We start from the raw sequence: 26,384 nt of genomic DNA, 5'->3' as shown, positions 1-26,384 counted from the left end.
CCCCGAAGTGAAATGAAAATTTTTCTTTGAGTTTTTACATTTTTCTCAGGTTTTCCGACTGTTTTGAGAATATTCCAGAAAGTTGAAAAGTTACCGGAAACACCAAGGAAAAATAAAAAGAACAGCCGTCTTAAATTTCCGGCTCATGACTCAATACCCTCAATACAGAATTCTCTACCAGACACATCCTAAGAACTTCCACGTGCCAATGTGCAAAATAAATCAAAGTAAAGTTTTAGCGGGACGCAGGCTGCAAATAAACAACTTCCTGACCACTCCTGTGCCGTGAAAATTCACCAGAAACTCACAGTAATTTCCCATTGCACCGTAAAACGTGTAGTTTAGGGCAGAAAAGGTGGAAAGTTCAGGGGAAAACGTGAAGAAACTTTGCACCGTCCGGAACAATGACACTGGCTGAATTTTTTGGATGCGCCTGCCTGGCTTTTGGGGCCCCACTGGCCATGTTCACCTTCACAATTGCCCACGATCCCATTCGCATAATCATCCTCATTGCAGCAGCCTTCTTTTGGCTCCTTGCATTACTTCTTTCATCCTTGGTGTGGTTTATTGTTGTGCCTTTTCGTGGCTTCCTTGCCTTTGGGCTGGTCTTCTCCGTCATCTATCAGGTATATTCTCACACAGCACCTGCCTAGTTCGCAAAGAGAACGCATTATTAATCCTTTGGGGTCTTTGCAGGAAGCCTTCCGGTATGTGATTTACAAGATCCTGCGGAAGACAGAGAAGGGATTGCAGGAAGTGGCGGACAATGTGAGAGTGACGGAGAATAAGCATATCCTCGCCTATGTTTCCGGGCTGGGATTTGGCATTATAAGTGGAGCATTTGCCATTATTAACATCCTTGCGGATGCTGTAAGTTTATCCTTTATTTTCTTTGCTTTCAATGAAAGATTTTGAAGCAATTTACAGTGAGGACTCGCTGTAGAGTCTGTTCACTTAAGTAATTCAGCCTAGAAGTTGTGCAGGATGACTACCCAATGCATCATGATGTTTCTAAATGGTCTTAAGATCTTTCTTTTAAGCATCCGGCTAATCATTGATTTCATTTAGGGACCAAAATCTGTCCATTTAGGAAGTTCCCTTTGCAATTCCGTGAAGTGTTTTTTATAGACTCAGAGTTTGACCTGAAGATGACATCAAGAATCAGCCGAGTGTTGAAAAGAAAGTTCCTAAGATCCCTTATAGAAACTTCCTGATGCAATGGCCATGATCACTGCACAACTTACAGCCACTTATGGCACTTTCCGGGAACATATCAAGCCATTCCGGGAAGAACAGTTGCTAAGAAATTTCTTTTAAATCAAAAGCAATTTGAAGTTTGTACACTTTTTGAATAAACTTTTCTTCTCGAAATGATTTCATGTGCTTCCCGGAAAGTGCCATAAGTGACTGGAAGTTGTGCAGCCATCCTATCCACTGCATCAGGAAGTTTCTAAGGAATCTTAGGAACGTCCTTTTCAACACCCGACTGATCTTTGATGTCATCTTCGGGTCAAAATCTGAGTGTATAAAAATCCTCTACGAAATTGCAAAAGGGACTTGCTAAATGGACAGATTTTGACCCCTAAATGCTATCAAGGATGAGCCGAATGTTAAAAAGGAAGTTCCTAAGATCCCTTAGAAACTTACTGTTGCAATAGCCAAGATCACTGCACAACTTCCAGCCACTTATGACACTTTCCGGGAAGCACATGAAATCGTTTCGAGAAGAAAACTTCAAGTTGCTTAAATCAAAAGAAAATAAAACTCCAATGATTTCTTTTGAAAATCATAGGTCTATGTATTTTTTATCTTCATTTCTTCTATCGATAAGAAACTCATTATTATTTTGTACACAATGATTTTTTTTTCTTTATAATTTAATATTGAAAAAAAAACAGATTTGGCGAGTGAAAAAAAATTAACAAAAATGTGCTTTGAAAGTAAAGAAATTAAAAAAAAAACTTGTTTTGTGTTGCTTTCAGGTTGGTCCAGCGACGATGGGTCTGCTGAGTGGTTCGGAAATCTTCTTCCTGACAAGTTCCGCCCAGACACTGTGCACCATCCTCCTGCACACCTTCTGGAGCGTCATCTTCTTCAATGCTCTCGATACCAGCAGGTACACCCACATTGCGTACGTTGTACTGAGTCATCTCTTCGTGTCGTGCCTGACCCTCCTCAATCGGCGCGAACTCTACTGGGCCACCCTCCTGCCCAACTACACCATCCTCCTTGTCACGGCAATTATGGCCTTTCGCGTTGTCGGTGGCTCAATGCTCTCCTTCCGACGCTTCATTACGTGCAAATAAGACCCTCGCGTATTCCTCTAGCAGACTGCTGACTGCTGCCTGATGCTTCCTTCCCACGTTCACGCAAAAACTCAATTAAAATTCCCGCCCCAAACACATTATATTGCTCTAATTTAATAAAATGATTTTCGCGCTCTTTGTAAATTATCATAAATGTTTATATACATACAATTACATTCTACTTAAACAAAGTAGAAAAAAAAGAATTAAATTATTATTATAAAAAAATCAATTCATTTTGTCAAATAAAAGAAAATTGTGTTCTTTTTTTGCATAAAAAAAAAGAAAAACAAATTGTTTTTCATTTCTAAAGATTTTTTTCTTTCACAATATTATTTCTCTTTCAAATACTTAAGAAGGGATTTTTCTCTTAATCATACATTTAAAATTTTTCCTAATTTTTTCCTTCATGTTTCTCATCTTGATTTTTTTTTTCATGAGGAGAAGGAGCAACGTCTCATTAATTGATAATTTGTTTTTCTTACCATTAATCAATTTCAAATAGCTAATTTCTCGTTTTTTTTTTCTTCATTTAAAACTTAATTTTCATTGAGTCATCCTCCTCTTATCGGTAGAGTTTTACAAAATCTTTCAAAGCATGCGAGACTGCTTTTTGTGTTTCGGATCTGCAAAGAGAAGAATTTTTCTTTAGTTTTATTCTTTTGGAGTTTTTAAAAAATATTCTTTTTCTTTGTAAAATTGGTATAAATGACAAATAAAGTGAATGAAGCTGAAGCTAGGTAAGTATTAATCGTTAACTAAATAAAACTTGTTTTAAAACTTATTCAGGTAGATTGAAAAAAAATATTAATAAAGGAGTTTGTTTGTTTCTGTATGGGAAAAACTTCATTCAACAAAACAAGCTGTTTTATAAGAGTTAAATCATCTTTAGTTTTATATAGTTAATCCATCTATGTCAGAGCTAAGTTTTCTGTCTATAAAAAAGTGTATTTGTAGAGAATCTAGAAAAAAAAACATAAAGATATCGTCAAAGAAACTTCCCATTTTCACTGAAGTCAATTGAGAAAATTCAGCAGATTTGTTCAAAAATGCAAACAATGACGTCACTTTTGTGATTTTTGTCTCTTTCAAAGCATGAAGAATAAAAAGAACGTTTTTTTTTTTTTCAAAAATCACTGACGCAGCATTTGCATGAATGCTTGATGCATTGGGAAAAACAAAAAAATGCATTGGTGACGTCATTATCTTCATTTTTTGGCAAAAGAGAAACTTTTTGAATATTTCGAATTTAAAAATGACAAAGAAAAAATTTCCTTCTGTAAAAAAGCTCCTGAATCAATAAACTAAAATTTAACAAAGGTTAAAAAAGGAAGAAATTCTTGAATAACCAGAAAAAAAGTTCCCAGATCGACTTTGAATTCGTGTAACGTTAAAAAGAAGTTATTATCCGACGTGTAGTGACAATAATAATAATTTTCCGGGTTTTTCATCGGTGAAATGGGGTTCTCACCCAGAATAACTCACGTTTTCTACTTCTTCTTTGTGATGAAGAAGAAGTTTTCTTCTTTCTCCATTTAACCGATGAAAAACCCGGAAAATTATTATTTTGAGTTTGTGCCAAGAAAACTAATGCAAGAGCAGAAATAATTCAAGAGATTTGCTTTCAAAGTTGTTTTTTTTTGTTAATTTTTAGTAAATTAACTATTTAGCGTTCCGAGCCAGAAACTAATCGAGGTACTTTACAAACTAAACTAATCTAGGAAATATTTCGTTCGTAAATAACTAAAATGTGGGATTGATTCTGTCAAAAATCTTCTCTTTACAGATTGAAAAATCTTGTTAATAAATCTTTCAGAAAGATCTTTATAGATTCCTAGTCTTCCAAGCATAGTATTTTTCCCTCTACGACTCAAAAAAAAAGATAGAAACTATCGAAATATTTAAAATATTTATCTCAGAGCAGCAAAAATCTTTCAACTCCCAAATTATAAGAAAAGATTTTTGACAGAATCGATCTATATTCTTAGTTTTCATTAGAAAATTATTGATAATTTAAATTAATAACGTAATAAGGTAAGTCAAAAATTTTAGGAAAAAAATATTGAAAAAGATATCAGATAACAATTTTTTAGACAGGAAACTTGAGCTTGTCGTAAATGGGTTAACTAAGGTTGAAGTAGCGCTGATTTAATTTTTTTTAACAGCCCATAATTAGCACTATAGCATGGTTTAGCTCTGTAATGAATTGAGAATGCTTAAAAACAATTTTTTGGGGGTCCCTTGAGCTTTGATTAAAAAAAAATCCTATTTTGATTTTTTTCATTTTTCCTTCTTCCTGATCCTCTGATTCTTTGGTAGGTTATGTCTTTTTGTGATTGTAAAATATGCAAGAATTATCATTTCACAATTCTGCATTGGTTGTGACTCAAAAATTGAGCTATTAAACGTCCCATCGGTCTTTTAAGGGTTAACAAGTTTTTTTTGAAAAACGGAAAAAAAAATAAAAACTCACCCAGTAATTATTTGGTGAGACTCCTTTAGCTGCGTCTCCGTCATTGTTATACAACCCCCACTATTCTTCTTCGGCAGTGCATTGAGGGCACTCTGGAGGAAAATGCTGAACTTCTCCCCGTCGAGTGCCTTCAGTTCAACCATCACATCCGCCACGTCGGACAGCCTGTGCGACTGGAGGCAGAACACGGAGGCATGGATGAGATTCATCATGAGCGCCTCCCCATTGGCAGCTACAATGTCATACGTGAGGAGGCGCATTGCTTCACTCTCCCCATCGCGGCCACAGTGTAGGAGGTTGCAGAAGAACTTCATCACGGAAATATTGGCATCATGATGGTCAAGAGAGCACGCCAGTAGGGCACACTGAATGATGGACGTTATCATGGGGCTCTGGAGGAATTCCAGTGGGGATCGTTGGAGGTATCGTGAGCACAGGCGGAAAAAGTCATCCACTGTGTCCGGATGATCTCTTAGCCCATTCTCCACTTGAAGGAGTTGAAATGTTGGCTCGATAAATGCCTGAAAAGTTTAAAAGGTTTAAAGAAAGGATTTTTTAAAGAATTTTTTAAAACAATTCAGGACAAACCTGCAGCATGTCCAGAAGTCCTTTCGTGCAGGAAGTATTCTTGGCGAATTCATCCACGAGAATACTGCCCAAATAGAGGAAGCACGTGTGCTGGTACAACGCGTACAAATGCACCATTTGCTTAACGAGCGGCTCAAGGATGGGGGTCGCTTGTTTACCTACGCATCGAATTGCGTAGCGAATAAAACGACACGTCCTCTCCATAATCCTCAAATCTGCTTGATACTTGACAAAGACACTACTCATTACGGGCCAAATCTCCTCTAGAACACTCAGCATGGGATGAATCTCATCTTCCCGCACATTTGGGTTGCTATGCCGCAAAATTGCCGCAAGACGATCAATCCAGAACACCGGGTCTGAACGTTTTCCCCGTTCGGGCTTCACATCGCACTCCAGCAGCTGACACAGCGGCGTCAATTGGATGCCGCAAATCTCCTTTGTTGCCTTTGTCATCTCCTCACTCGGCAGTCGCGACAGAATGATGCAGATCCCCTTGAGGAGTCCAATTACAGACTCATTGCTTATCTCAAAACTATCCAGACTATTGGCAATCTGGAGCAAACCACTAACATGGCACGTCATATGCCCCCGGCATGCTGAACAAATGGACTGAAGTGCTGCTGCCGCCGCCGATGGAAGTCCCGATTTCTGTTGCAACGAATGCAAAAGGAAATTCAGGACAGCCTGAAGGGATTCCGGATGACATTCAATCCATTCGCATAGCTCCCCGAGAAGGAGGACCGATGTATACCGAACGGCAATGTGAGTGTTTGCCGGGAGATTGAGTATGGCCTCCACGACCTTGGGGACAACTTCATTCTCCTCCGGAAGGATATTCTTTGCAATGGTTGACATGAGAAAGAGAGCTGCTTCGCTACTTTCCCACGTCACTGCTGGGTCCTGGAGGGAGAAGAACATCTGTTTGAAGCAATTACTTGAGCCAACAATGAAGACCACATCCTTGGTGAGTTCAGCTACTTTACGCCGGAAATCAAGGAAGAGATCCCCCTCCTCAATTAATCCTTCGTGATCCGGTTCCATTTGTGAATGACGCAAAAGGGCACCGATGAGGCGCTCAAAATGAGGCTACAAAGAAACAAAAATTAAATTAGTCAGGATTTTGAAATAAAAAAGAAATGTACTGGTAAGCTGACCAAGCTTACGAGAGCTGTGTTTCTTTCAGTGTACCGATTTTGTGAAGGCAAACCAGAGCTTAAATTAATTTAAATACTCGCAAAGGGAAAAGTAGAAAAGTCATCTCCCAAGAAAACTTTGAAACGCCATATCTCGGGAACGGCTCCATAGATTTTCGATTATGAGCTATCATTGGAAAGATCTTAACCTCAACTATAACTTCTTAAAATGTGAAGTAAATCGATAATGGCATTTTCGAAAAATTCGAGTTCGAAAATTTCGAAAATTTTGATTTTGACTTTAGCGCCTCTCGCGGTCATTTCTCGAAGTTGCAATATTCTAGACATTTGTAGGGCTTCACGAAACCTTTCATTTGCGCTTGAGTTGATCAAAATCGAGCTTGTAAAACCCGAGATATGACATGTCAAAGTTGGAACTCAATATTTTCAAAAATGGCGACATAATTTTAAAAAAAATTATAAATAGATGTTATAGTAAGCTATAATATATCAAAATATGAAACAAATCGATAATAGCGTTTTCTATATATTCATCGAAAATTTTGTTTTTAACTTTTGGCCCCCTAGCGGTCATTTTTGAAACTTTGGATGTTCTAGAGAATTGTAGGGTTTGTTGAGAGCTTTCATTTGAGCCTGGGTTGATCGAAATCGGTCAAGCCGTTTTCGAGTTATGGTCGATTTTCGATGAAAAATTGTGGCAGTCATATTAACTAAACCGCTCGACTGATTTTCAAAAATGAGATATCATTGGAAAGGTCTTGATGGCCCCTACAACATATCAAAATTTCAGACCTCTAGCTATAATAGGGGCAGGCAAAACAAAATTTGGGGGTTATCAAAATGGCGGACGGGGGGTTGGATTTGACCTCATAATCGGATTTCTTCAGGTCAATACGATATTTAAACTTTGACGTTTACTGCAAGTCTCTATCTATCAACGTTCTCTTGCAATTTAAGTTTATAATCCGGTCGGCTGGAAAATTTTTTTTTTGGCGCATACGTTTTCTGGAATTTAGGGACCCTAATTCGTGCACATCCCAAGTTTGAGCCCGATCTGACGACTTTCGATTTTGCTCGGTACACAAAAGCTGTGTCTGAAAGAAACACAACTAAAAAAAGTCTCACCTTGAAATGACTGGACAGATGATCATTGCTGCGATTGTAGAGATCTTCACTGAGACGAAACCAGAGATTGAACGTAATCTCGGCGACTTCGTAGTCATAGTGCCCGACACAATTGAGTACGAGATCAAGTGCTTTGATGGAGTAGTGCGGCTGCCCAGTGAGGCTACTCTCCTCCAGCATTCGTTCCAGGAAGGATTCAGCAAGAACAGTGAAGATACGACAAAAGTTAACTGTCTTATCAATAGCCTCCTGGGCTACGGACATATTGTAGGGCTCCTCGAGGGCCATCACCCCATTGAAGACCTGCCCCTCCAGCACGGGCACACTCTTGCACACCTCAAAGCACTGCAGGAGCGTACACACAAAATCCGCAGCTACTTCGTGCATTTGCACGCATGTTTCCTGACTATGGAGGAGCCTGAAGCACAGGCCAACGATGACATTGTCCGTAATATCACAAAGCTCAATTGCATGGACACTGAGCCACGATGTAAAGCACTTGATGACACGCATCTGCGTCGAGAGATCGTGACCACCGGTCTGGAGGCATGCCAGCAGGAACTTGAGCACCGTCTGGGAGTTCTTCTTCAAATCCCGATGAATTTCATCGCGTCTATTTGACCCGAGGCGCAAGTACCGCGAATTAATCTCCTCCGGAATGAGTGTGAGGATCACAAGAAGCGGCCAGACATTTTCCGGTGTTGTCGAGAAGCGCTCCATGAGGGTCACAACGGGATTCCGCCACGTCGACATGAGCAAACATAGATCCGAAACAGCAAGGCAGAGTTGTGTCACAATCACCGGATCCGTTTCCACAGTTATCTGACTAATGTAGCTCATAAGTGAGTCCCGGAGACTCTCATGCGCTGACGCCGGGAGTTCATGGAAGGAAGTTTGGATTTTGCTGCGTATTGTCTGGGCGGCAAAGTAGCACGAGTGGAGATCTCGTTTCTGCTGTAGCAGTTCATCGGCAATCTTCCACGAGTAGACCTATACACAAGAAAACAAGCAGGGAGCATTAAAATAAAAGAAAACTTCAGTAGCGTGAGAATGTCCCTCCTTTTGAGGTTATGTTGTCATTTCTATTTGGCCAGCAGAATGACAATCCGCAAATTGGGGCCACTTTTCTTACCGATTTCTGGAGTTCGCTGAGCCATTGGGATGCCTTTTGCTGCTCCAGAATGTTGGAATTGTTGTAGAAGGCATAAACGCCCTGATAAACCTGCTCCGTCGACGGGGCTGAGTTCATTTTCTAATCTTTCCTCCAAACACACTCACTTTTCAACGACACCCTTTCTCAAAACACCACCAAAAATGCCTTAAATGTCCACAAAATTGCCCCTAGATTGCATTCGAGTACCGTTTCAGCTCACTCAGGGGGTTTAATTTGGTGTAAAACTAGCAATTTCTAAAGGGAAAAATAATCTAATCCAAAATCTCGCACTTTTTTTTCACCCACAATTTGACAGCTTGACTTCGCTGCTTGCAATAGCAAATATCGTATCTAGTTCCACAGCAGATACGACAAGTTCTGATGAAAGCAGCGAAATTTCGCAAGTCCTATACGCGTATGTATTCAAAATATGAAAGGTCAGCCGGGTTGGTTGGTTTCGATCGGTTTTTCTCAATTTTCTCGCGCTTTCTGCCGAATTTCCAGGTGAAATTGCATTTATTTGCGACCAGGAAACGACGCCGCGTTGAAAAATCACAAATTCGCCAAATTCGTGATTGAAACAAATAAATTACGAATTTGTGGAAAAATAAAATAAATCCGTTAAAGTTCAAAAGAAAATACGTTAACACTCCATGTTTTCAACACACGCTTTTTTTTAACGTTTTTCCTAGTGTGTTTCTGTAGGTTTCTGCGAGTTTTCCACGGATTTTCTGGGTGCAAAAAGAAACCATAGCATTTCTTCTTACATTCACAGGGAGATTTCGATTAATATAAGGTTTTCTTTTTTGATACTGTTACGTGAGCCACAAAAGTCCCAACGGTTCCTGTTGGATGTGAGAAGTGGGGATCGGCGATAAAAGAGGGCACCATGCTAAACGGTGTCTCTTTGTGCCAAGTGAGAGTGCCGAGTACACAGTTTCCGTGCCGTGTGTAGCACTGTGGGGGCTGTGGAAGCGCCCCCGTGCTTTGTACCCATGGAAGAGGACCCAATTCCTTCCTCCGACGCCCCCAATGCGTCTGTCCGCCGTGGAGAAGCCTCAAACTCCCGGCGTCTACGAGGCACAGCTGCGACGTCCCCACCGACGCCTTTAGCACAACCTCCGGACGTCCCAATCTGCCACCGAGTGATGGAAGCGCCCCCGTGCGACCCTGCACTCCTCACGGAGATGCGTCGCCTGGCTACCAGCCCTCCTGGCCCGACTTTGGAGCATTTCTACTGGCCACTGACAACGCCCAGACGCGCCCGCGTGGTCTACGAGAGTTACGTCCCCTCGACGCCCCATAGACGCCACGCCGAAGGAAAGGGAGCCCTCCTACCTCATGTGGGGGTCCCAGTGAAGCCCTGCCAGTCACGCACGCACGTAAGTCGCCTCTCAGTAATTTATGCCCTTCCGGCATTTGGAGAGTGAGACGGCGCGATTGGAGAAATATTTGAATGGAATGACCGTTGGACAGTGCCTGCCAAATAAATGTGAACGCGATAGAAAAATTGTGTTGTGGCTTTCACCCTGCATGTCCCTGATCGTCCTGACGGTGCCCCCAATCTCGTAACAATACTTTTCTTTGCGCAAATCTTGCACCAATCTTGTCTTTTTTCTTCCCTGAAGTAAATAAAATAAACAGAAAGTCAACTTTTAATAGGGCTTACTTCCTTACTTACCTAATACCTCCTCATTAGGCAATGTTGAATCTTCACGAGGAAGGCCCTCGACTGAAACTCGTCGGAGAGGGAGTTCTAGGGGTACCTGAAGACGATATACGTCGTCATGGCCACAGGTCAGCGTCAGAGCAATGACTGGAAATCGTCAACGGCGAAGGTCTTTTGTGTTGACCCTACTCCACAGAGGGTTTGTGGACACATAATTAGAATCTCAGTTCAATCGAAAGTTTTATTAGCCTCATTTTTGGCTTTCCTTACACATACTTTTTATCTCTATAAAATTTTATTTGCATAACGTGAATTTTTAAGTCACGACGTTAAAAGTAAAAATGAATAGACTCCTTTCTCCAACCAGCTATATTTTTTCCACTTTTTTTACATCAGATACGAATAAAATAAAATAAATTAGAAAGAAAATAATCTAAATGATAAAATGCAGATAAATTCAACACCTATACCTACGTTTTTTCTTCCTATTTCCCTTTGGAAAAGAAGCACCTCCATCCCACATGAATGTTTCCTCCATACCTACATGATATATCAAATCAAAATCAAATCAAATTGTTTTATTCATTCCACCATACCTAATTACAATCAAATTCTATTCGATACAATAATTGATATACTGGAAGATACACAGCACCGAAGTTCGTTGACTTGTTTGGTGCTGGAGATTGCAGATGTCGTCATTATCAGTGATGGCATCCGCGTTGATCACTCCACTCCATCCACTCCTTCAATCAATCAGATCCTCCCCCTTCTGGGGACAGTTAGCGTAGACACAACAGATCGGCATTAGCCAGCACAGACACATCGGGAAGCAGCTCCTCATTCCCAGACAGATGTCACCGAGGGGGTGCAGAAGGTGGCCGTTTAGACCACAGAATTTTTCGCCAATTATGGCTCAATCAGACTCCAGAACTTTCAGAAAGGCACAGTTGCCTCAAAATTGGGAAGGATAAATTTTGTAGAAGAGATAGGAAAGAAGGAAAGAAGGAAACACGGGCCAGTGCGGCAAGCCGCAGCGGGAATCGAACCCGCAACCTCGGCCGGGAATGGCGTGGTGTTGTGTTTTAACTCACTACACCACCGAGGCAGTTATAACCGATACAGTCATGTAGGGTAATTTAAGAGGAAGTCTCGCAGCTGCTTCTCTTTTTCATCCCTTCCTCACCTTTCTTGTTAACAGAGCGAACTGCACAGCAGCGGAAATTCCCGGCTCTGTGGCAGGGTGCCGCTTCCTCAATTCTCTCTCCCTCTCTCCCTGTCCCTATTTACACCGGAACCCTAAATGGATGAAGAGCTGCTGTAAGTACGAAGAAAGAGGAGTTGTTTGGTGGTTGAAAAGAAAGTGTATGAGAAACATTTTCCAAATTAATTTATTTTCCTCTCTCCTGAGTTCAGAAGTAAATCTTCCATTGTCTATATTTTATTCTTTTGTTCTTTTAAAATAGTATTTCTCATTTTTTCTGAAATCTCAAAATGTTTTTTTTTCTGTCTACAAATATTTTTTTTCCACAAAAAGATGTTTTTTTGTATTTAAGCGAAATGTTCTGTTTGTATGAAAACTTGGTGATTAAAAATGTTTTTATTGGGAAATTTAAAAAAAAACGCGAATTTAGATGATTTTTAAAGGATTGATTTAATCCATCCTTTTGCCCAAAAATGTTTACGTACAATTTCCAAAATTCTTCGACAAATGTGTATTTTTTTAATGTGGGAAAACACGAATTTATGGCATGAAATTTTACATTTTTTATAAATTCTCACTTCTATTTCTTTCAAATTTAATCTATTTTTTTCATTTTGTTGTAAATATGTATGTGAATGAAATACACATATGACGTTTTTTTTTCATTAATAATCCTTTATTTTCTCTAATTTTGCTGATGATTTTATGAGCAAAAATATGCTCATATCGTCTTTCTGGGTGTCATTTTTTTTATTTAATTCTTCTTCTTTAATAAAAACGGTCTTATAAACTATATGTTATTTTTTATGAGTAGTTTTGCATTTCTTTTTTTCATCTTCTTCACAATATATATTCACTTTGTTCTTTGATTTGTGAAATAAGCATTTAAAAAAATCTTCTTAAAAAAAACGAGATATTGTTGAAAGGTTTTTTAATAGAAAAAATGATATAATGTTGTAATTTTTATTGCCATTAGTCAATTTTTATTTATTTTTTCTTGTTTCTAACGCAAAAAATGTTCCGTGTTTTATATTCTAGGGAAAAAAATAACTGAGAATACCAATTCTATATGTATATACTTATATATTCTCAATGTTTCCGTGTCTCTACTTAATCCTTAATTAATATTCTTCTTAATTTTTTTTTAAATGTATTTTTCTTTTATTTTATGTGTTGGTAATTCTGTGTAGAAGAGATGCTAAATATTACAGGGAGTTTCTTGTTTTATTATAATGAAAAATTCAACCTTTTTTCGACTATTTTTTTTTTGTTCAACTTACAAAATAAAATATAAAATAAATCCAAGAGATAGGTGTTAATGAATTAATTTAATTTCCCTTTTAAATAAAAGCTTGTTTTGCTCTTAATTATAAACCCAAAAAATGTTTTTTTATTCTCTTTTTTAATTAAATACTTTTTTTTTTCATTTTAATAATGAAAGAACAGTTTGTACATTTATTAGGTTTACTTTATAATTCCTTATTTACTTTCTTTAACTGGGTGATTTTTTTTTATTATTTCTAATTTTTCTTTTTCATTTCAATGAACGTCAAAATGTGATCTATTTCATCTTTTTGTTTTTCTTTAATTAATCTCTATACAAATTGTCCAATACAATGATTTTTCTTTTATGATACTTAACATAACTTTGTTTATCTTTTTAGCTGTGTTTCTTTCAGACACAGCTTTTGTGTACCGAGCAAAATCGAAAGTCGTCAGATCGGGCTCAAACTTGGGATGAGCACGAATTAGGGTCCCCACATTCCAAAAAACGTATGCGCCAAAAATTTTTTTTTCCGGCCGGCCGTCCGTCCGTCCGTCCGGCCGGATCATAAACTTAAATTGCAAGAGAACGGTGATAGATAGAGACTTCCGGTAAACGGCAAAGTTTAAATATCGACCTGAAGAAATCCGATTATGATGTCAAATTTTACCCCCCACCCCTCCGTCCGCCATTTTGAATAACCTCAAAATTTTGTTTTCGCTATATCTCAGCCCCTGTAAAAGATAAAAATCTGAAATTTTGATATGTTGTAGGGGCCATCAAGAGCTTTCCAACGATACCTCATTTTCGAAAATCGGTCAAGCCGTTTAGTCAATATGGCCGCCACAATTTTTCATCGAAAATCGACCATAACTCGAAAACGGCGTGACCGATTTTGATCAACCCGGGCTCAAATGAAAGCTCTCAACAAGCCCTACAACTCTCTAGAACATCGGAAGTTTCAAAAGTGACCGCTAGGGGGCCAATAATCAAAAAGAAAATTTTCGATGAGTTTTCGATGAATATTTCGAAAACGACGACATAAATTTTTTTCATTTTTTGATATGTTATAGCTGACTATATTATCTAGCTTCATGCCAAAAATGAAGAAAATCTATGGATCCGTTCTCGAGATATAGCCTTCCAAAGTTGGCATGTCATATCTTGGGTTCTACAAGTCCGATCTTGATCAACTCAAGCGCAAATGAAAGGTTTCGTAAATCTCTACAAATGTCTAGAACATTGCAATTTCGAGAAATGACCGCAAGAGGCGCTAAAATCAAAAACAAAGTTTTCGAAAATTTCGAACTCGAATTGTTCGAAAATGGCTACATACATTTTTTTCATTTTTCGATATGTTATAGCTGACTTCAAGACCTTTCAAACAAAAAAAAAATTATGAAAATCTATGGATCCGTTCTCGAGATATGGCCTTCTAAAGATTTCTTAGGGTATGACTTTTCAATTTTTCCCGACTTTGCGCGTATTTAAGTTAATTCGCATTCTAGTTTGCTCTCACAAAATTGGTACACTGAAAGAAACACAGCTCCCGTAAGCTTGGTCAGCTTACCAGTACATTTTTTTCTTAGTTCTTGCACACAAAAAAATGAGATGGAATATTTCTTATGCAACTGTTACAAATTAATGTTTTACATATTCTTTCATTTGTCTAATGCTCTATATGCAATTAATTTAAATATTTACCATTAAATTATTCTTTTTGTGTATTTTCTTCTTTTTTTTCTCTTTACTTCAACCACACGCTCTCAATTGGCTTGTTTTTTTTTCTTTTTAAATGATTCCTTAAAGATTTCTCAAAATCTGTCTCTTGAGGATATTTAATTAAAAAAAAAACATTTTGGTAGTGCTTAAATATTTCTCTTTCTCATGAATTAAGCTGAAGAAAAGTACAAATTTCATGTTGTTTAGGTGGGTTGATTGCATTCCTATTGTTCTCTTTACATACAAATGTTTTTCATTTAGCTCCATTCATCACAAATGAAGCATTTTCCTGCGAAAAATTTGTCTCATAAACAAGGACATTCGCAAGTCAATAGGATTATTTTAGCACGATCAAAGGACGAATATTTTTTTTTCAATCTATCCCGACACGCCCCCACCTTTTTTTTTCTTGGATAGCAACCATGTGAAAAAGAAAACGCAAGAAAACACAGTACAATCCAGCAGACCCCCAAAATCGACCACGCATGCGATGCACAAAACCATTTTCATCTAAGTAATACGTAATAAAAACACATTTTCTCTTTTACAATTTATTTTTCCTTTTAAAAATAATTTTCATAAGTAAGATTTGTATAAAAAAGAATTAAAAATAACCTTTTTAATCTATTTTTTTTTTCTTCTTGCTTTGAGTTTCCATCAGATTTTATATGTTTTTTTATCTTCTTCATATAATGCTTTCTTCATCAACGAAAACCTATTTTATTGTTTTCTTTAGTGATTCGTCAGTGTACACAAATAAAAATTGAAAAAAAAAACATCTCTATGTGATAAAAGTCACACTAAAATTTCCATTTAAGACATTCTGTGAATTTAAGTCAAAAAAAAAGTTCCTTATTGATAGGTTTGTGTTTTTTTTAAGATTACTAAATACCCATGATTTTATTTTATTTTTTTCTTTCATTTTTTTTTGGGTGGGCGGGCAGGAGATGATCTGCTGTTCATGTACTGGCATTTCACAACATTCATTTACTCTCTTCACTCCTTATTTTTCTTCTTTTATTTTCTTTTCTCTCTCTTATCTTCACTCCCTCTCGATGGTGATCGTCTTGTATATAATGATCTCTTATAGTGACATTTCTCCTCTTTTTTTTCTTTTTAATTACATTCATTCTATTTATAATAATTCATTCAAATTAAAAATTTGACAATTTTTTCATTATTTTCTCTACAAAAAAAAATAAAGTGATTACTACAGATTGAATTTAGTATATCTTTGTTTGTTTTCTCTCATTTACAGAAAATTTGATTTTAAAAAAAAAATTAAAACTTTATAGTTACATTTTTTTGTTTTATGTTGCTGCATTTTTTTTCCTTTTAAAAATGAACAAAAAAAATCCTGTTGATCTGTTGAATCCATCCTTGATGTTGGGTTTGTTCAAATTTTCTTTTATCCTCGTCAGAAATTGTAATTAAAAAATTATACAACACACTGCACTCACAGTAGTCGAGAGATAAAATAGTCTATATATATTAATTGTGTTCGTTCAGTCACTGCACTTAGCCTTTTTTGCTAAATCGAGGCCATTACGCGTCCTCCTCACCATCAATGTCTTCCTCTTCATCATCCTCTGGATTGTTTCAATTACCAAAATTTCAATTTATAATTTTGGTTCATTTTTTGTCGATGCATTTTTGGGGTGTTTGTGAAGATGCAAATTTGTGCAAATTGGGGGAAAATAAATAAAAGAGAAATAAATTAGAAAATAATTTTTTATCAACAGGACGTTAAAAGAAAGTTTTCTTCTTCCCGTTGTGTCCTTTTTTTAATGGAAAAATTATAGTTTATCTAAGAAAAAATTGAAACTCACCTTCACCAGCATCTTCACCGTCATCTTCTTCGCCATAGGGAAGGTCATATTCCTCATCAGCATCATCCTCATCCTCAACCTCCTCACCCTCATCCTCGACCTCCTCCTCATCATCACCACCTCCATTCTCCTCCTTTTTCGACTTTTTCGCTTCTACAGGTTTTTCCTACAAATAACAAGTATATAAATATTAAAATGATTGCCTATATTTGAAACAAATATGGGATTAATAGTTAATGAATCCGGTAATATAAAATGGATAATGAAGGACCAAACCTGTTCTGAATGTTAGTAGAACTTCCACACTGATTCCTTTTCTTTCAAACACAATTTAAACAAGAACACTGAATTAGAATCTTGATATGGTTATTGATACCAATATTATCCATAATGGGTATCATCATGATACCCATTAAAGGAACAAACTATAAGGCCAAAAAAAAGAACAATCCGCCTCTGGATTAACAGATTTGTATAATATAAATATCATTTTCGGATGTGTGTAACCACACATTGTGGAAGCTTTTTTCCTCCTGCCAACCACTCCAAAAAAAAACATCATTTAGCCATTGCATGAGGTATCAACTTCAATCCATCATATACATCATCATCATCCAGGTGGTAAGCTTTTGTAAGAAATTAAAGAAGCCAGCAGTTGGTGAACTTTCCAAATGCGTCTCCGACACCGCTTACAAATAATAATTCCCCTTTTCTGCCGGTGTTACCTAACCTCTTCTTCTCTCTTCCTTCTTTACACACTCACACACCACAAATTCCATATTCTCATGATCACTGAATAGGAACCAACTAATGAATTTATTTTATTATATATTTTAAAGTAAATTAATTAATGAAATAAATATAATTCTTCGTCCTTTTATGCTCTCGACTTTATAAGATTGTTGCATAATTAATGAAACAAACATAAAATTGATATGTTGAAATCCAATATATTACTTTCAAGACTTTCAAGAACTTTCCATTGATTACTGGATAAACTTCAAAAAATAGAAACCGTTTGCAATCATTCTTAGAATTGTGTGTGCATTTTCAAGTGAGAAGGCAATAATATTGTCGGTGGGACTCTTGAGAAGGCAACCATGTAGAAAGTCTGTGAAATTTTCATTGAGAATATAATCTTATGTGGTTTTTAGGTAGGTATAGAATACCAAAACCCCCCAAGTTCTCTCCCAATCAAGTAACGCCAGAGTGAGATCTTTAGATTTTGTGCTTGGCGTCAGGCGTGCTTCTCATACCTCCTCTTTTTTCTCGACTTTGCTTTGCTTCCCTCCAACGAATTTTCACACGAAATTACATTTGTATTTGTTAGCTTCACATTCACGCATACAACATATTCACCACCAACAACATACAGAGAGCCTAAACATATTCTTTTCCATACAGAAGCATAGAAATACGAATGAGATGTAGAGAGAGAGAGAAAAAAGGGAAAATTGGACGCGTAGTACGTAGAAAAGACAGCGCGTCATGTCGTGTAAAATTTATGAATTGCGCATGCCGGTAACACATCTTCCCTTGTTATGCTAGCTTTGCTATATACATACTTTTCCACATTGTGTGCGATGAGTGGGAAAAAGCTTTAGTTATTCCCATCTTACTCCTGCAATCTCTTTCTCTCTATTATGATGATGAAACAGCTTTCTATCTTATGCCTGACCCCACTACCTAACTCTCTACAGCAACATTCTACACTCTATATTATATTCCCCTCAGTTTTGTCCAATAACAATATTCTAAATCTTTTACTCTCTAAATATATACTTGTTTTTCTCACACAATAATGGCTTCCCAAGAACCAACCTAACTACCTATATCAACCACACTTAGTCTTTCAAATAAATCAGTTGAGCTTTATTCGAGAGATTAACGCTGTATAGCACATAGTCTATAGCTGCCATATTATTAAATTAAAGAAATAAAGTAAAATGAAAAACAAACAAACTTATAATAATGAAAAATTGAGTATGGAATCTACTGAGCAAGACCATTTTACTTTAAAATCAATACCCCAGACAAAACTCCTGCACCCAATAAAATTTCACCCTCAGCATTTCCGCCTTCCATCATGAATATCCGTGAAGCGCAACATTAAAGCTCATGACTTGGCACGATACGCCCGTACATACTGTACAAACTCCACTCTCTTCACCGTAAAAAAAAACTCTCCTATAAAAATTCCTACGATTTCTTTCAAAATGTCATTTTACAGTGTATTCGTTGTAGCCATACAACACAGCTTGAGGATACACGGGGCGGGACTTTCAATCCTACCAATTCCCCATCATCAGCGGAAGCATCAACCCATCTCACTCATTCACCCGGACACTCTATCCGGATCCCGTTTTCACTATAAGGTGTGGACTTGGAATGAACGAACAGAAAAAAAGGGGAACAAATCACCTCTAGAGAGGTCCCGACACACCGAATTCCCACCTATATTCATCTCTTTCACTTTTACTGCTAGGTTTATCATCTCTAGGTTCTCTTGTGTGATATATATTTTACTTTATTCGAGAATGGGATCGAAAGTAGAAGGGGAATTTGACTCACAACTCAATGATTTTAATACCTCTCCAATAAAATATATACGCGCAATTTTCATACTTCTTTTTCTATGTTGTTTTTTTTTAACATTTGGCTTGCTGTGCGTGTATGATCGATTGAAAGGGAAAATCTGCTATTGAGACGCCGCAACTTGGCGGTACATACATACATTTAAATTGCAACATGGTTAAGTGTTGAATGCCTAAGTTCAAAACACGTGATGCAATGTCTATAACGCATGGGAGAAAGAGATGAATAATATGGAGGTATAACGGCGGCTAAGCGTTAATTTGTGACGCCGCCTGTGTGTGGTATTTCCAGTTCTAAGAGATTAAGAAGAGAAGCAACATAAGACGCCGCAAAACTCACACATACTCAACATATTTTTTAGTACATACTAAATAAGTAACTAAAATGAGAATTGGTGGAGTAAAGAGTTGTTTAGATTACCGGAGAATGAGATAAATGAATACACATTCACAATTCCCTTATTTATTCTCTTCTCCTTTCTTATAAAATACACTCTTATACTTTTGTGCAAACACCTCCCAATCTTTTTGCTCATATATACATACACTTGACTTGCTTAATCTCCCGATATGTATGTATGTAAGATAGAACATTGTAGGAGAGAGAGACAATTCAAATTACGACGGACTTTTTAACGACAGCGCACCAACATTGAGTCTAATATAGAATTTATGTTTAAGTTGAAAAGAGATAGATACCTTCTTCTATGTAACATCTATAACTCCTAAGTTCACCAACGTACATTTTTCATTATTCCCCATCATCATTCTCAATTTCCCGGGCATAGAAAAAAGACAGATTTTCCGAAATAGCTCTCCATCCTATTTTCAGGGTTGTGTGTACATATCACCCTTAATAGGTAACCTTATTATCAGCACATCGATGACCTTTTGACCATTTCACGCTCCCCCTCATTACACCTCTCTTACAAACATTCCCTACACTCCTATGCTTTTACAGCTAAAAAAAAAATTGATAATTTGCCTACAAATCATTCCAAATCATTGAATTGATGATAATTTCATTGTTCTATTTGAGAAAATTTTGAAAAATTCGTTAAAAAATCGTTTATTATCTCACAAAAAGTGATACCTAAAGCTCTACTATAAAGCAACTTGTGCGGGAGTTGATAGAATCATAGGGAATCTAGCACAATATTTACACGCAACCACATGCTTAGTTAACGATTTACAGCTAAATGTACTCCTAGGTAGATTATATATTTAATTGCTATAGGAGAGAAGAGAGAAAAAAAGGAATAGTGATGTACACTAGTCACGCTTTTCACGCGCCAATTTCCCAACAAATATCGACAGCCGCCTCACAGCGACATTCACACAATATTTTCTCTCATCCACCCGCACATTTTTACAATAGAGAGGCATACAGAAAGCTCAAGTGTGTGGCGAAAACAATATACTAAACATCTACAATTTCCTCCAGACAATGTGATTTTTTTCTTTAGCTGGAATATCAAGATGTTGAAAAATACATTGTTTTGTTTTACACAACTTGATTACAGAATTTATGACAACTCCATTTATCTACCCTAATACTTGATAATTCATCTTAATTGATATCCTAACACTGATGCCTGATTTATGTAGTAGTACACATCCTAGCTATATATCCTCGAAAACTGCTGGTTTACAAATGAACAGTTGATGTACACAACGTCCAGAACAATGTTATTGATTGGTACCAAATTGTTACATCTGCAATTGAATTGATTTTGAGTGAATATTGAAGATACATTTTGAATTATCTTACATACTAATTTTCTACTACTAACTACATATTAAAAATATCCTAAACATATATTAGTTATAACTGTGATGAAGACATTATCAGGTACATCCGCAGTAGTGACAGCCAAGTGTATCCTTGTAGTTCTCAAGTCAGAAGGTTCTACGCTGATTTCCATCTCATTTGATAGTTATCCATTAGCAATAATTTCTCCAGGACATTTGCACGATTACATTACATTAATCAATAGTTAATCAAACTAAAGATTAGAGGTGACTCTATGTTGATATCAAGTAGACCACAACAACAATCAGTCAGTGGAAAAAGCATTTTCCTTTTATCTTTCATATGTCACACAGTGTGAGACTTTATAAGAGACGCTGGTAAAGCAGAAAAGCATTTTCCGTTGAAAAAAGAAAAGCCCCCATTTTCCCTCGTCTTCTGCACACACATAACCTGGAGGAGGATGATCGAAAATGACGCCAAGCCAAAATGAGAGGAAAAACTTATTTTTCTCTCTCATTCCCTTCACACAGCCAGTCTCTCCCCCTCTCGTGAGTCCATTCAACTAGCCATATATACAACAATAAAATACAACCATTCCTCGACTCTTATATATCCATTTTCTTCACACACGCTCTCCCTCTCATTTGCTCCCACTCTTTTTTTCCCAAGTAAGCACACACACACACACATACACTGTGGGACATATTATGAGTGAATTGGAACACAAAATTGTCCTAATTCTTCATCGTAGAACAACCATTTTCTATCCTATAATAAGTTAGCTTTTCCCACAAAAGCCTGAGGAAAAACTAAACATCGAAGGTCGTAACTTTTCCCTCTTGCGAAGAAAATACGTTGAATGAGCACATGCCACACACAATTTTCATGAGGAGGCAAATAACGCGCGCGGCATCGCCGCCATGTTTCTTTTTGTCCATTGAAAATTTCTCAACTGAAGCACCTAATGTATGAAAAAAAAATCCAGCAAAAACGTTGATTTTCCACCAAGGTCATTGAAAAATTCAAATTGAAGATTCTACACACACAGACGCCGAGAGATCTAGGGTAAGCTAGCGTAGATTTTGCAAAATGGGAAGAGTTTAAAGAAGACGACGCGTGAAGACGGGGGACGCTCTCACAGCATTTTCTCAAGAAGAGACGCTTACCTCAAAAATCAGACAAAAAACCGGCCGGCTTCGCAAAAAATAAGTCCCATCGCACTCTTCGTTTGCACATTTTTTTTTCTTTTCGGACATTTTTTGGAGGGAAAATTTTTGAAGATATTTTTTTTCTCCCTAAAAAACACAATCACACATTTTTCACACTCACGCCAAAAATGCGAAATTTGCTAAAAACTAAGTGATTTAAAAAAAAAAAAGAGAAAAAGGGGGATTGTGGGTGGTGTGAAAAAGGGAAAACTCACTTCTGCCGGCCTTTTTGTGCCTTTGATTTCCTTGGCTTCGGCGGCTTTTTCATTTGTCGTCACATTTTCCACCGCGACTTCGCTATTATTCTCTGTTGAACTCATGTTTGTTGTTGTTTTTTTTTACAAGTAGAACTTTAACTTGATTTTTAATATGGGATATTTTGTAATTAAATTAATACTTTTTTTTTCTTAATATTTGAGAAAAGAGTAAGATTTTTTTCCAAACTTTTTCTCTTCTTTTTTTCTTTTCCAGTGAAGTGAACTCGACGAAAGCTAAAACACGACTGAGCTCCTACCACAGATTCTGCAGATGGCGTACCCATCGTTGGAGTCCCCGCGGACCGTGCCGGCTCTATTTTTGATTTTTCCTCATCCGGACATTGGTTTTCCCTATACCATGGATATACGAAAAGAAAGCTGGGATTTTCCTGCATTTTATCATGTAATTTTCAATTAATTTGGGCCATTGAATAAAATCTTAGGATGCTGATAAGAGGGTTTCGAGACTATAATTGTCCGTTGTGGTGAGTATAGGCGATGATTTGAATTCACCATGCACAATGACAATGTGTCGAGGTGACTTCCGGCGGCCAATTTGCCAACCTTTTTGACATCAAACTTGTGAGGAAACGTGGATTTCACAGGAGTTTATCAATAGAAAACTCTAGGAAAAATGGTAATTAAACATTCCTTTTCTACACTAATTCATGCTCAAACAAATAAAGCTTCATTTAGTTGTGGAAAATCACAATTTTTGTGAATATTTTCCATGTTTTTGAGCATGTTTTGTACAAAGTGAGGTTAAACGTTAGAGAATCTCATTGATTTTGTTTTTCCCCCAAAAATTCCAGGTGAACGTTCCCAAACAGAGGCGTACCTTCTGCAAGAAGTGCAAGGTTCATAAGCTCCACAAGGTGACACAGTATAAGAAATCCAAGGAGCGAAGAGCATCCCAGGGTAGACGGCGCTACGACAGGAAGCAACAAGGCTTTGGCGGTCAAACGAAGCCCATCTTCCGGAAGAAGGTCTTTTAAACATTTCGCATTTAATAATCAAAAATTACTTTAAAAAAATATTTCATTTCCTTACAGGCAAAGACAACCAAGAAAATTGTCCTGCGTATGGAATGTAGCGAATGCAAGTTCCGGAAACAAACCCCCCTGAAGCGATGCAAGCACTTTGAATTGGGTGGCGACAAGAAGCGGAAGGGACAGATGATTCAGTTCTAAACTGTGTTGTAAAAAAATAACACACGGAAACGGAGGGCAAATAAAAGAAATTTGTCCATTTGCAAAAAAAGAACAATTTTAATCATCAAATTCTACAGGTTCTTGATACTGCACTCCATCCGGTAGAATCCTATTGGGGTCACTGGAAAAAATTCAAGAGATTATTTTTTGATTTGTTTTCTGGGAGGAAGTTCATTTTGATGGGATTTACTCGAGAATATCAGGATTAAGGCCTTCTGCATTCATTTTTTGCTTCACAGCTGGTGGTGGAACACCAAATTGGACCATTTTGAAGTACTTCCTGTATCTTGTGTCCTCACAAGCTCGTACTCCTACACACTCTTCTGGAGCATCAACTGTTTCCTGTTGTGGTTCCACTTCCTCAATTTCTTTCACTTCTTCCGGATGTTCTTCATTTACAACCTGGCGAGGAGGTTCTGCGACTTTTTCAGTATCTGGCACTGCCCCAGGTATGCCAGGGATTGATGCTAACTTCGTGAAGGGAAGGAAATTATAAGAAAGTTGGCGGAAACATGCAAAATGATCTTATTGAGATACTTACTTTGTTCTCGAGGATTGCCAGGGAAGCCTCGACCTTCTGCAATTTCGTCTCGAATTCGATGAACTTTGACTCACATTTTATCACAAATTTATTCAAAAACGTCACCGTGCTCACAACAAAGGTATTAACAAAAGCAAGGATGCGTTTTTGGTGAATTGGGGGCACCTGGACACAAAAGAATTCTTCAAAACATTCCCGGAAATTGAAAGGGAATATCTCCAGTAGTGGGGATGGGTATCTCACTTATTCAATTTACTGGTACTCACCTGACTCTTGTCAATCTGTTGCCCCAAAACTGCAAGGTCTCCTTCATCCATTTAACAAAATTATAACATTTTTATCATAATAAATTTTAACATTTTGTTGTTTTTGTCTTTTTTTGTCATGTGTGCTTTCTTTTGTATCCACTATTGGCGCTGCTGTCGCAATTCTTTTTCATCGCATTATCTTTTGTCCTGAAGTATGTCTAGGAATGTCACACGACATGGACAGTTTCTTTGAGAAAAAATAATTTTCTTCATTTTCTAAGAAGAGAGTAATTTGCTGGTATTTTAGGTTGGTATTATGTGCTTTTTTTTCTTTGTTTTTAAGATGAAAAGAATATTAGAAGATTTATTAAGCATCCTTGGTGGGAGACATCCATTTTCAGTTTAAAAAAAAACTAATTTTGATCAAATCGAATGTAATGCAATTTTTGAAGCTTTTCCTTTATTCTCAATAAAAAATTGCGTTCTATAATAATTTAATCTTTTCCTTGCCAAATTACCCAAATTAACCAGATTATTATGAAACAAAAAAAAGAGATCTTGGCGTCGTAGCGTTTATGAACTTACAAAAAAAAATGGCGGACTGTAAACAAAGGATATTTTTAAAAGTAACCGTTAACTTGATAATGGTGGTAATGGCTATGTACTACTGATTTATAATATCTTTGCCTTTGCCCTTAAGACCTTCATATGCTTCAAAAATAACAAAATCGTTTGTTCTTGGTTTTGTTTTTCCAAAATCATGTAAAACTTAGATCAGATCGTTTCATGTTGCTCCTATTCACCCCATTTAGAGGTACTTGAAAAATCTACAAAGTTGCTTTGTAATCTCAATTTCTCATACACACGCATTTTCTCCTTTTATATATTTTTTAAAGAAATATTTAGGGAAATAAAAATTGTTTCGTCCCACTGATATAATAACTCATTGAGATATCATCCTTATCGGGAGACTCAAGAGACCACATAAAACACCTGCGCGCTTTAAAGTAATCAAAAGATGATAAGGCGAATCACTTTTATTTAAGCAAGACATTCGCTTATCCAATATACTCATTGCTGAAAATTCTTTTAATTAAAAGACCGCAATTGTAATGAAATTATTTTGCACGTTTTGTCCACATTGTCTTCATCTAAATAAAAAAATGTGAAAGAAGCAATAATAATTTTAGATTATTCATTCTGAAAATAATCAACAGCTTTCTTCGAGTAAAGTTAGTCAACATACACACGGTACGTTGATAAGAAAACTTTTCCTCAAAAAATCCGAATGACCTTCTGAACTCAACCCGGAGATAGAGAATTTTTTATTGTCTCCTAAATACTCTGAGAAAAGTGGTAAGATTAATTAGTAAAGTTACTCATTTTAGTCATCAAAGCATAATTTTTCAACACATATTTGTAAAAGTTATTACTTTTGCTTTTTTAAGGGTTTTAAGCTTTTTAAAATCATTTAATTCAATAACGACAAAGCTGCAGTTGAAATAAACCTCGTGGCGCAATAAAATGTTTACTTCTTTGCCTTCTTTGCAATTTTCTATTCAATTTCATTTTCAAGGTTTAAAACTGTGCAGAATTTAGTATCAAATAAAAAGTGAAGGTGAACAAAACCTTTTTTTTTTAATCAAAAGTATTAATGATATGCTAAAGAAATGACATAGGCCTGAACATAGGTATTTGATTATTTTTGATATCTTTGACATGAAGCAAAAGGTATTAAACCCGAGTCGAGTTTTCTTCTAGTTGAAAAATCCATTACCTGTGTTAACCCATTTTGCTGCAGTTTATTTTTATAAATCTTACAAAATGCAAATTATTATTGTTATTAACACTTGGAGGACCAAAAATTCTAACCTTAAACTTTGATCTCAATTTTCTTTCAAAAAGAAAATGTTTTTCAGAATTTCTTTTTAACGAATTTGATGTAATTGAACTTGCCTACACATAAATGTAGAATTTATTACAATAAGACAGATAGATTTTATACTGGAACGATTTAAAAAAAAATGGCAGCGATTGCCAGTTTTGTCCTCTAGTTTTAAAGAAACCAAAAATAAATCATAG

General features: G+C 36.7%; 6 protein-coding genes across 7 annotated transcripts in view; 3 read left to right on the top strand and 3 right to left on the bottom strand.

Annotated features, from left to right (window-relative positions):
* Positions 1 to 26,384, top strand: part of LOC129790795 (glutaredoxin domain-containing cysteine-rich protein CG31559-like) — a 383,040-nt gene that overhangs the window by 303,510 nt on the left and 53,146 nt on the right. The window lies entirely within an intron of this gene.
* On the top strand, positions 178 to 2,600 carry LOC129790803 (gamma-secretase subunit Aph-1). Its single transcript, XM_055828538.1, has 3 exons — positions 178 to 626; positions 697 to 870; positions 1,983 to 2,600. The coding sequence occupies exons 1-3, from the start codon at positions 405 to 407 to the stop codon at positions 2,304 to 2,306; spliced, it is 720 nt and encodes a 239-aa protein (XP_055684513.1). The 5' UTR covers positions 178 to 404; the 3' UTR covers positions 2,307 to 2,600.
* On the bottom strand, positions 1,774 to 9,157 carry LOC129790786 (transportin-3). Its single transcript, XM_055828507.1, has 5 exons — positions 8,782 to 9,157; positions 7,650 to 8,639; positions 5,368 to 6,456; positions 4,780 to 5,300; positions 1,774 to 2,932 (listed from the first exon to the last, which is right to left on the bottom strand). Exons 1-5 carry the CDS (start codon positions 8,896 to 8,898, stop codon positions 2,872 to 2,874), a joined length of 2,778 nt encoding a protein of 925 aa, XP_055684482.1. The 5' UTR covers positions 8,899 to 9,157; the 3' UTR covers positions 1,774 to 2,871.
* Positions 15,197 to 22,579, bottom strand: LOC129790810 (bacchus). Its single transcript, XM_055828546.1, has 3 exons — positions 22,261 to 22,579; positions 16,491 to 16,656; positions 15,197 to 16,250 (listed from the first exon to the last, which is right to left on the bottom strand). The coding sequence occupies exons 1-3, from the start codon at positions 22,363 to 22,365 to the stop codon at positions 16,207 to 16,209; spliced, it is 315 nt and encodes a 104-aa protein (XP_055684521.1). The 5' UTR covers positions 22,366 to 22,579; the 3' UTR covers positions 15,197 to 16,206.
* On the top strand, positions 22,829 to 23,562 carry LOC129790809 (60S ribosomal protein L44). The gene is made up of 3 exons (XM_055828545.1): positions 22,829 to 22,939; positions 23,115 to 23,288; positions 23,355 to 23,562. Exons 1-3 carry the CDS (start codon positions 22,937 to 22,939, stop codon positions 23,490 to 23,492), a joined length of 315 nt encoding a protein of 104 aa, XP_055684520.1. The 5' UTR covers positions 22,829 to 22,936; the 3' UTR covers positions 23,493 to 23,562.
* On the bottom strand, positions 23,543 to 24,461 carry LOC129790805 (WASH complex subunit 3). Its single transcript, XM_055828540.1, has 4 exons — positions 24,321 to 24,461; positions 24,055 to 24,219; positions 23,704 to 23,984; positions 23,543 to 23,634 (listed from the first exon to the last, which is right to left on the bottom strand). Exons 1-4 carry the CDS (start codon positions 24,369 to 24,371, stop codon positions 23,571 to 23,573), a joined length of 561 nt encoding a protein of 186 aa, XP_055684515.1. The 5' UTR covers positions 24,372 to 24,461; the 3' UTR covers positions 23,543 to 23,570.

This window comes from Lutzomyia longipalpis, chromosome 2 (genome assembly GCF_024334085.1).
Source record: "Lutzomyia longipalpis isolate SR_M1_2022 chromosome 2, ASM2433408v1".
Taxonomy (NCBI): domain Eukaryota; kingdom Metazoa; phylum Arthropoda; class Insecta; order Diptera; family Psychodidae; genus Lutzomyia; species Lutzomyia longipalpis.
This window is presented reverse-complemented; position numbering and strand designations above follow the sequence as displayed.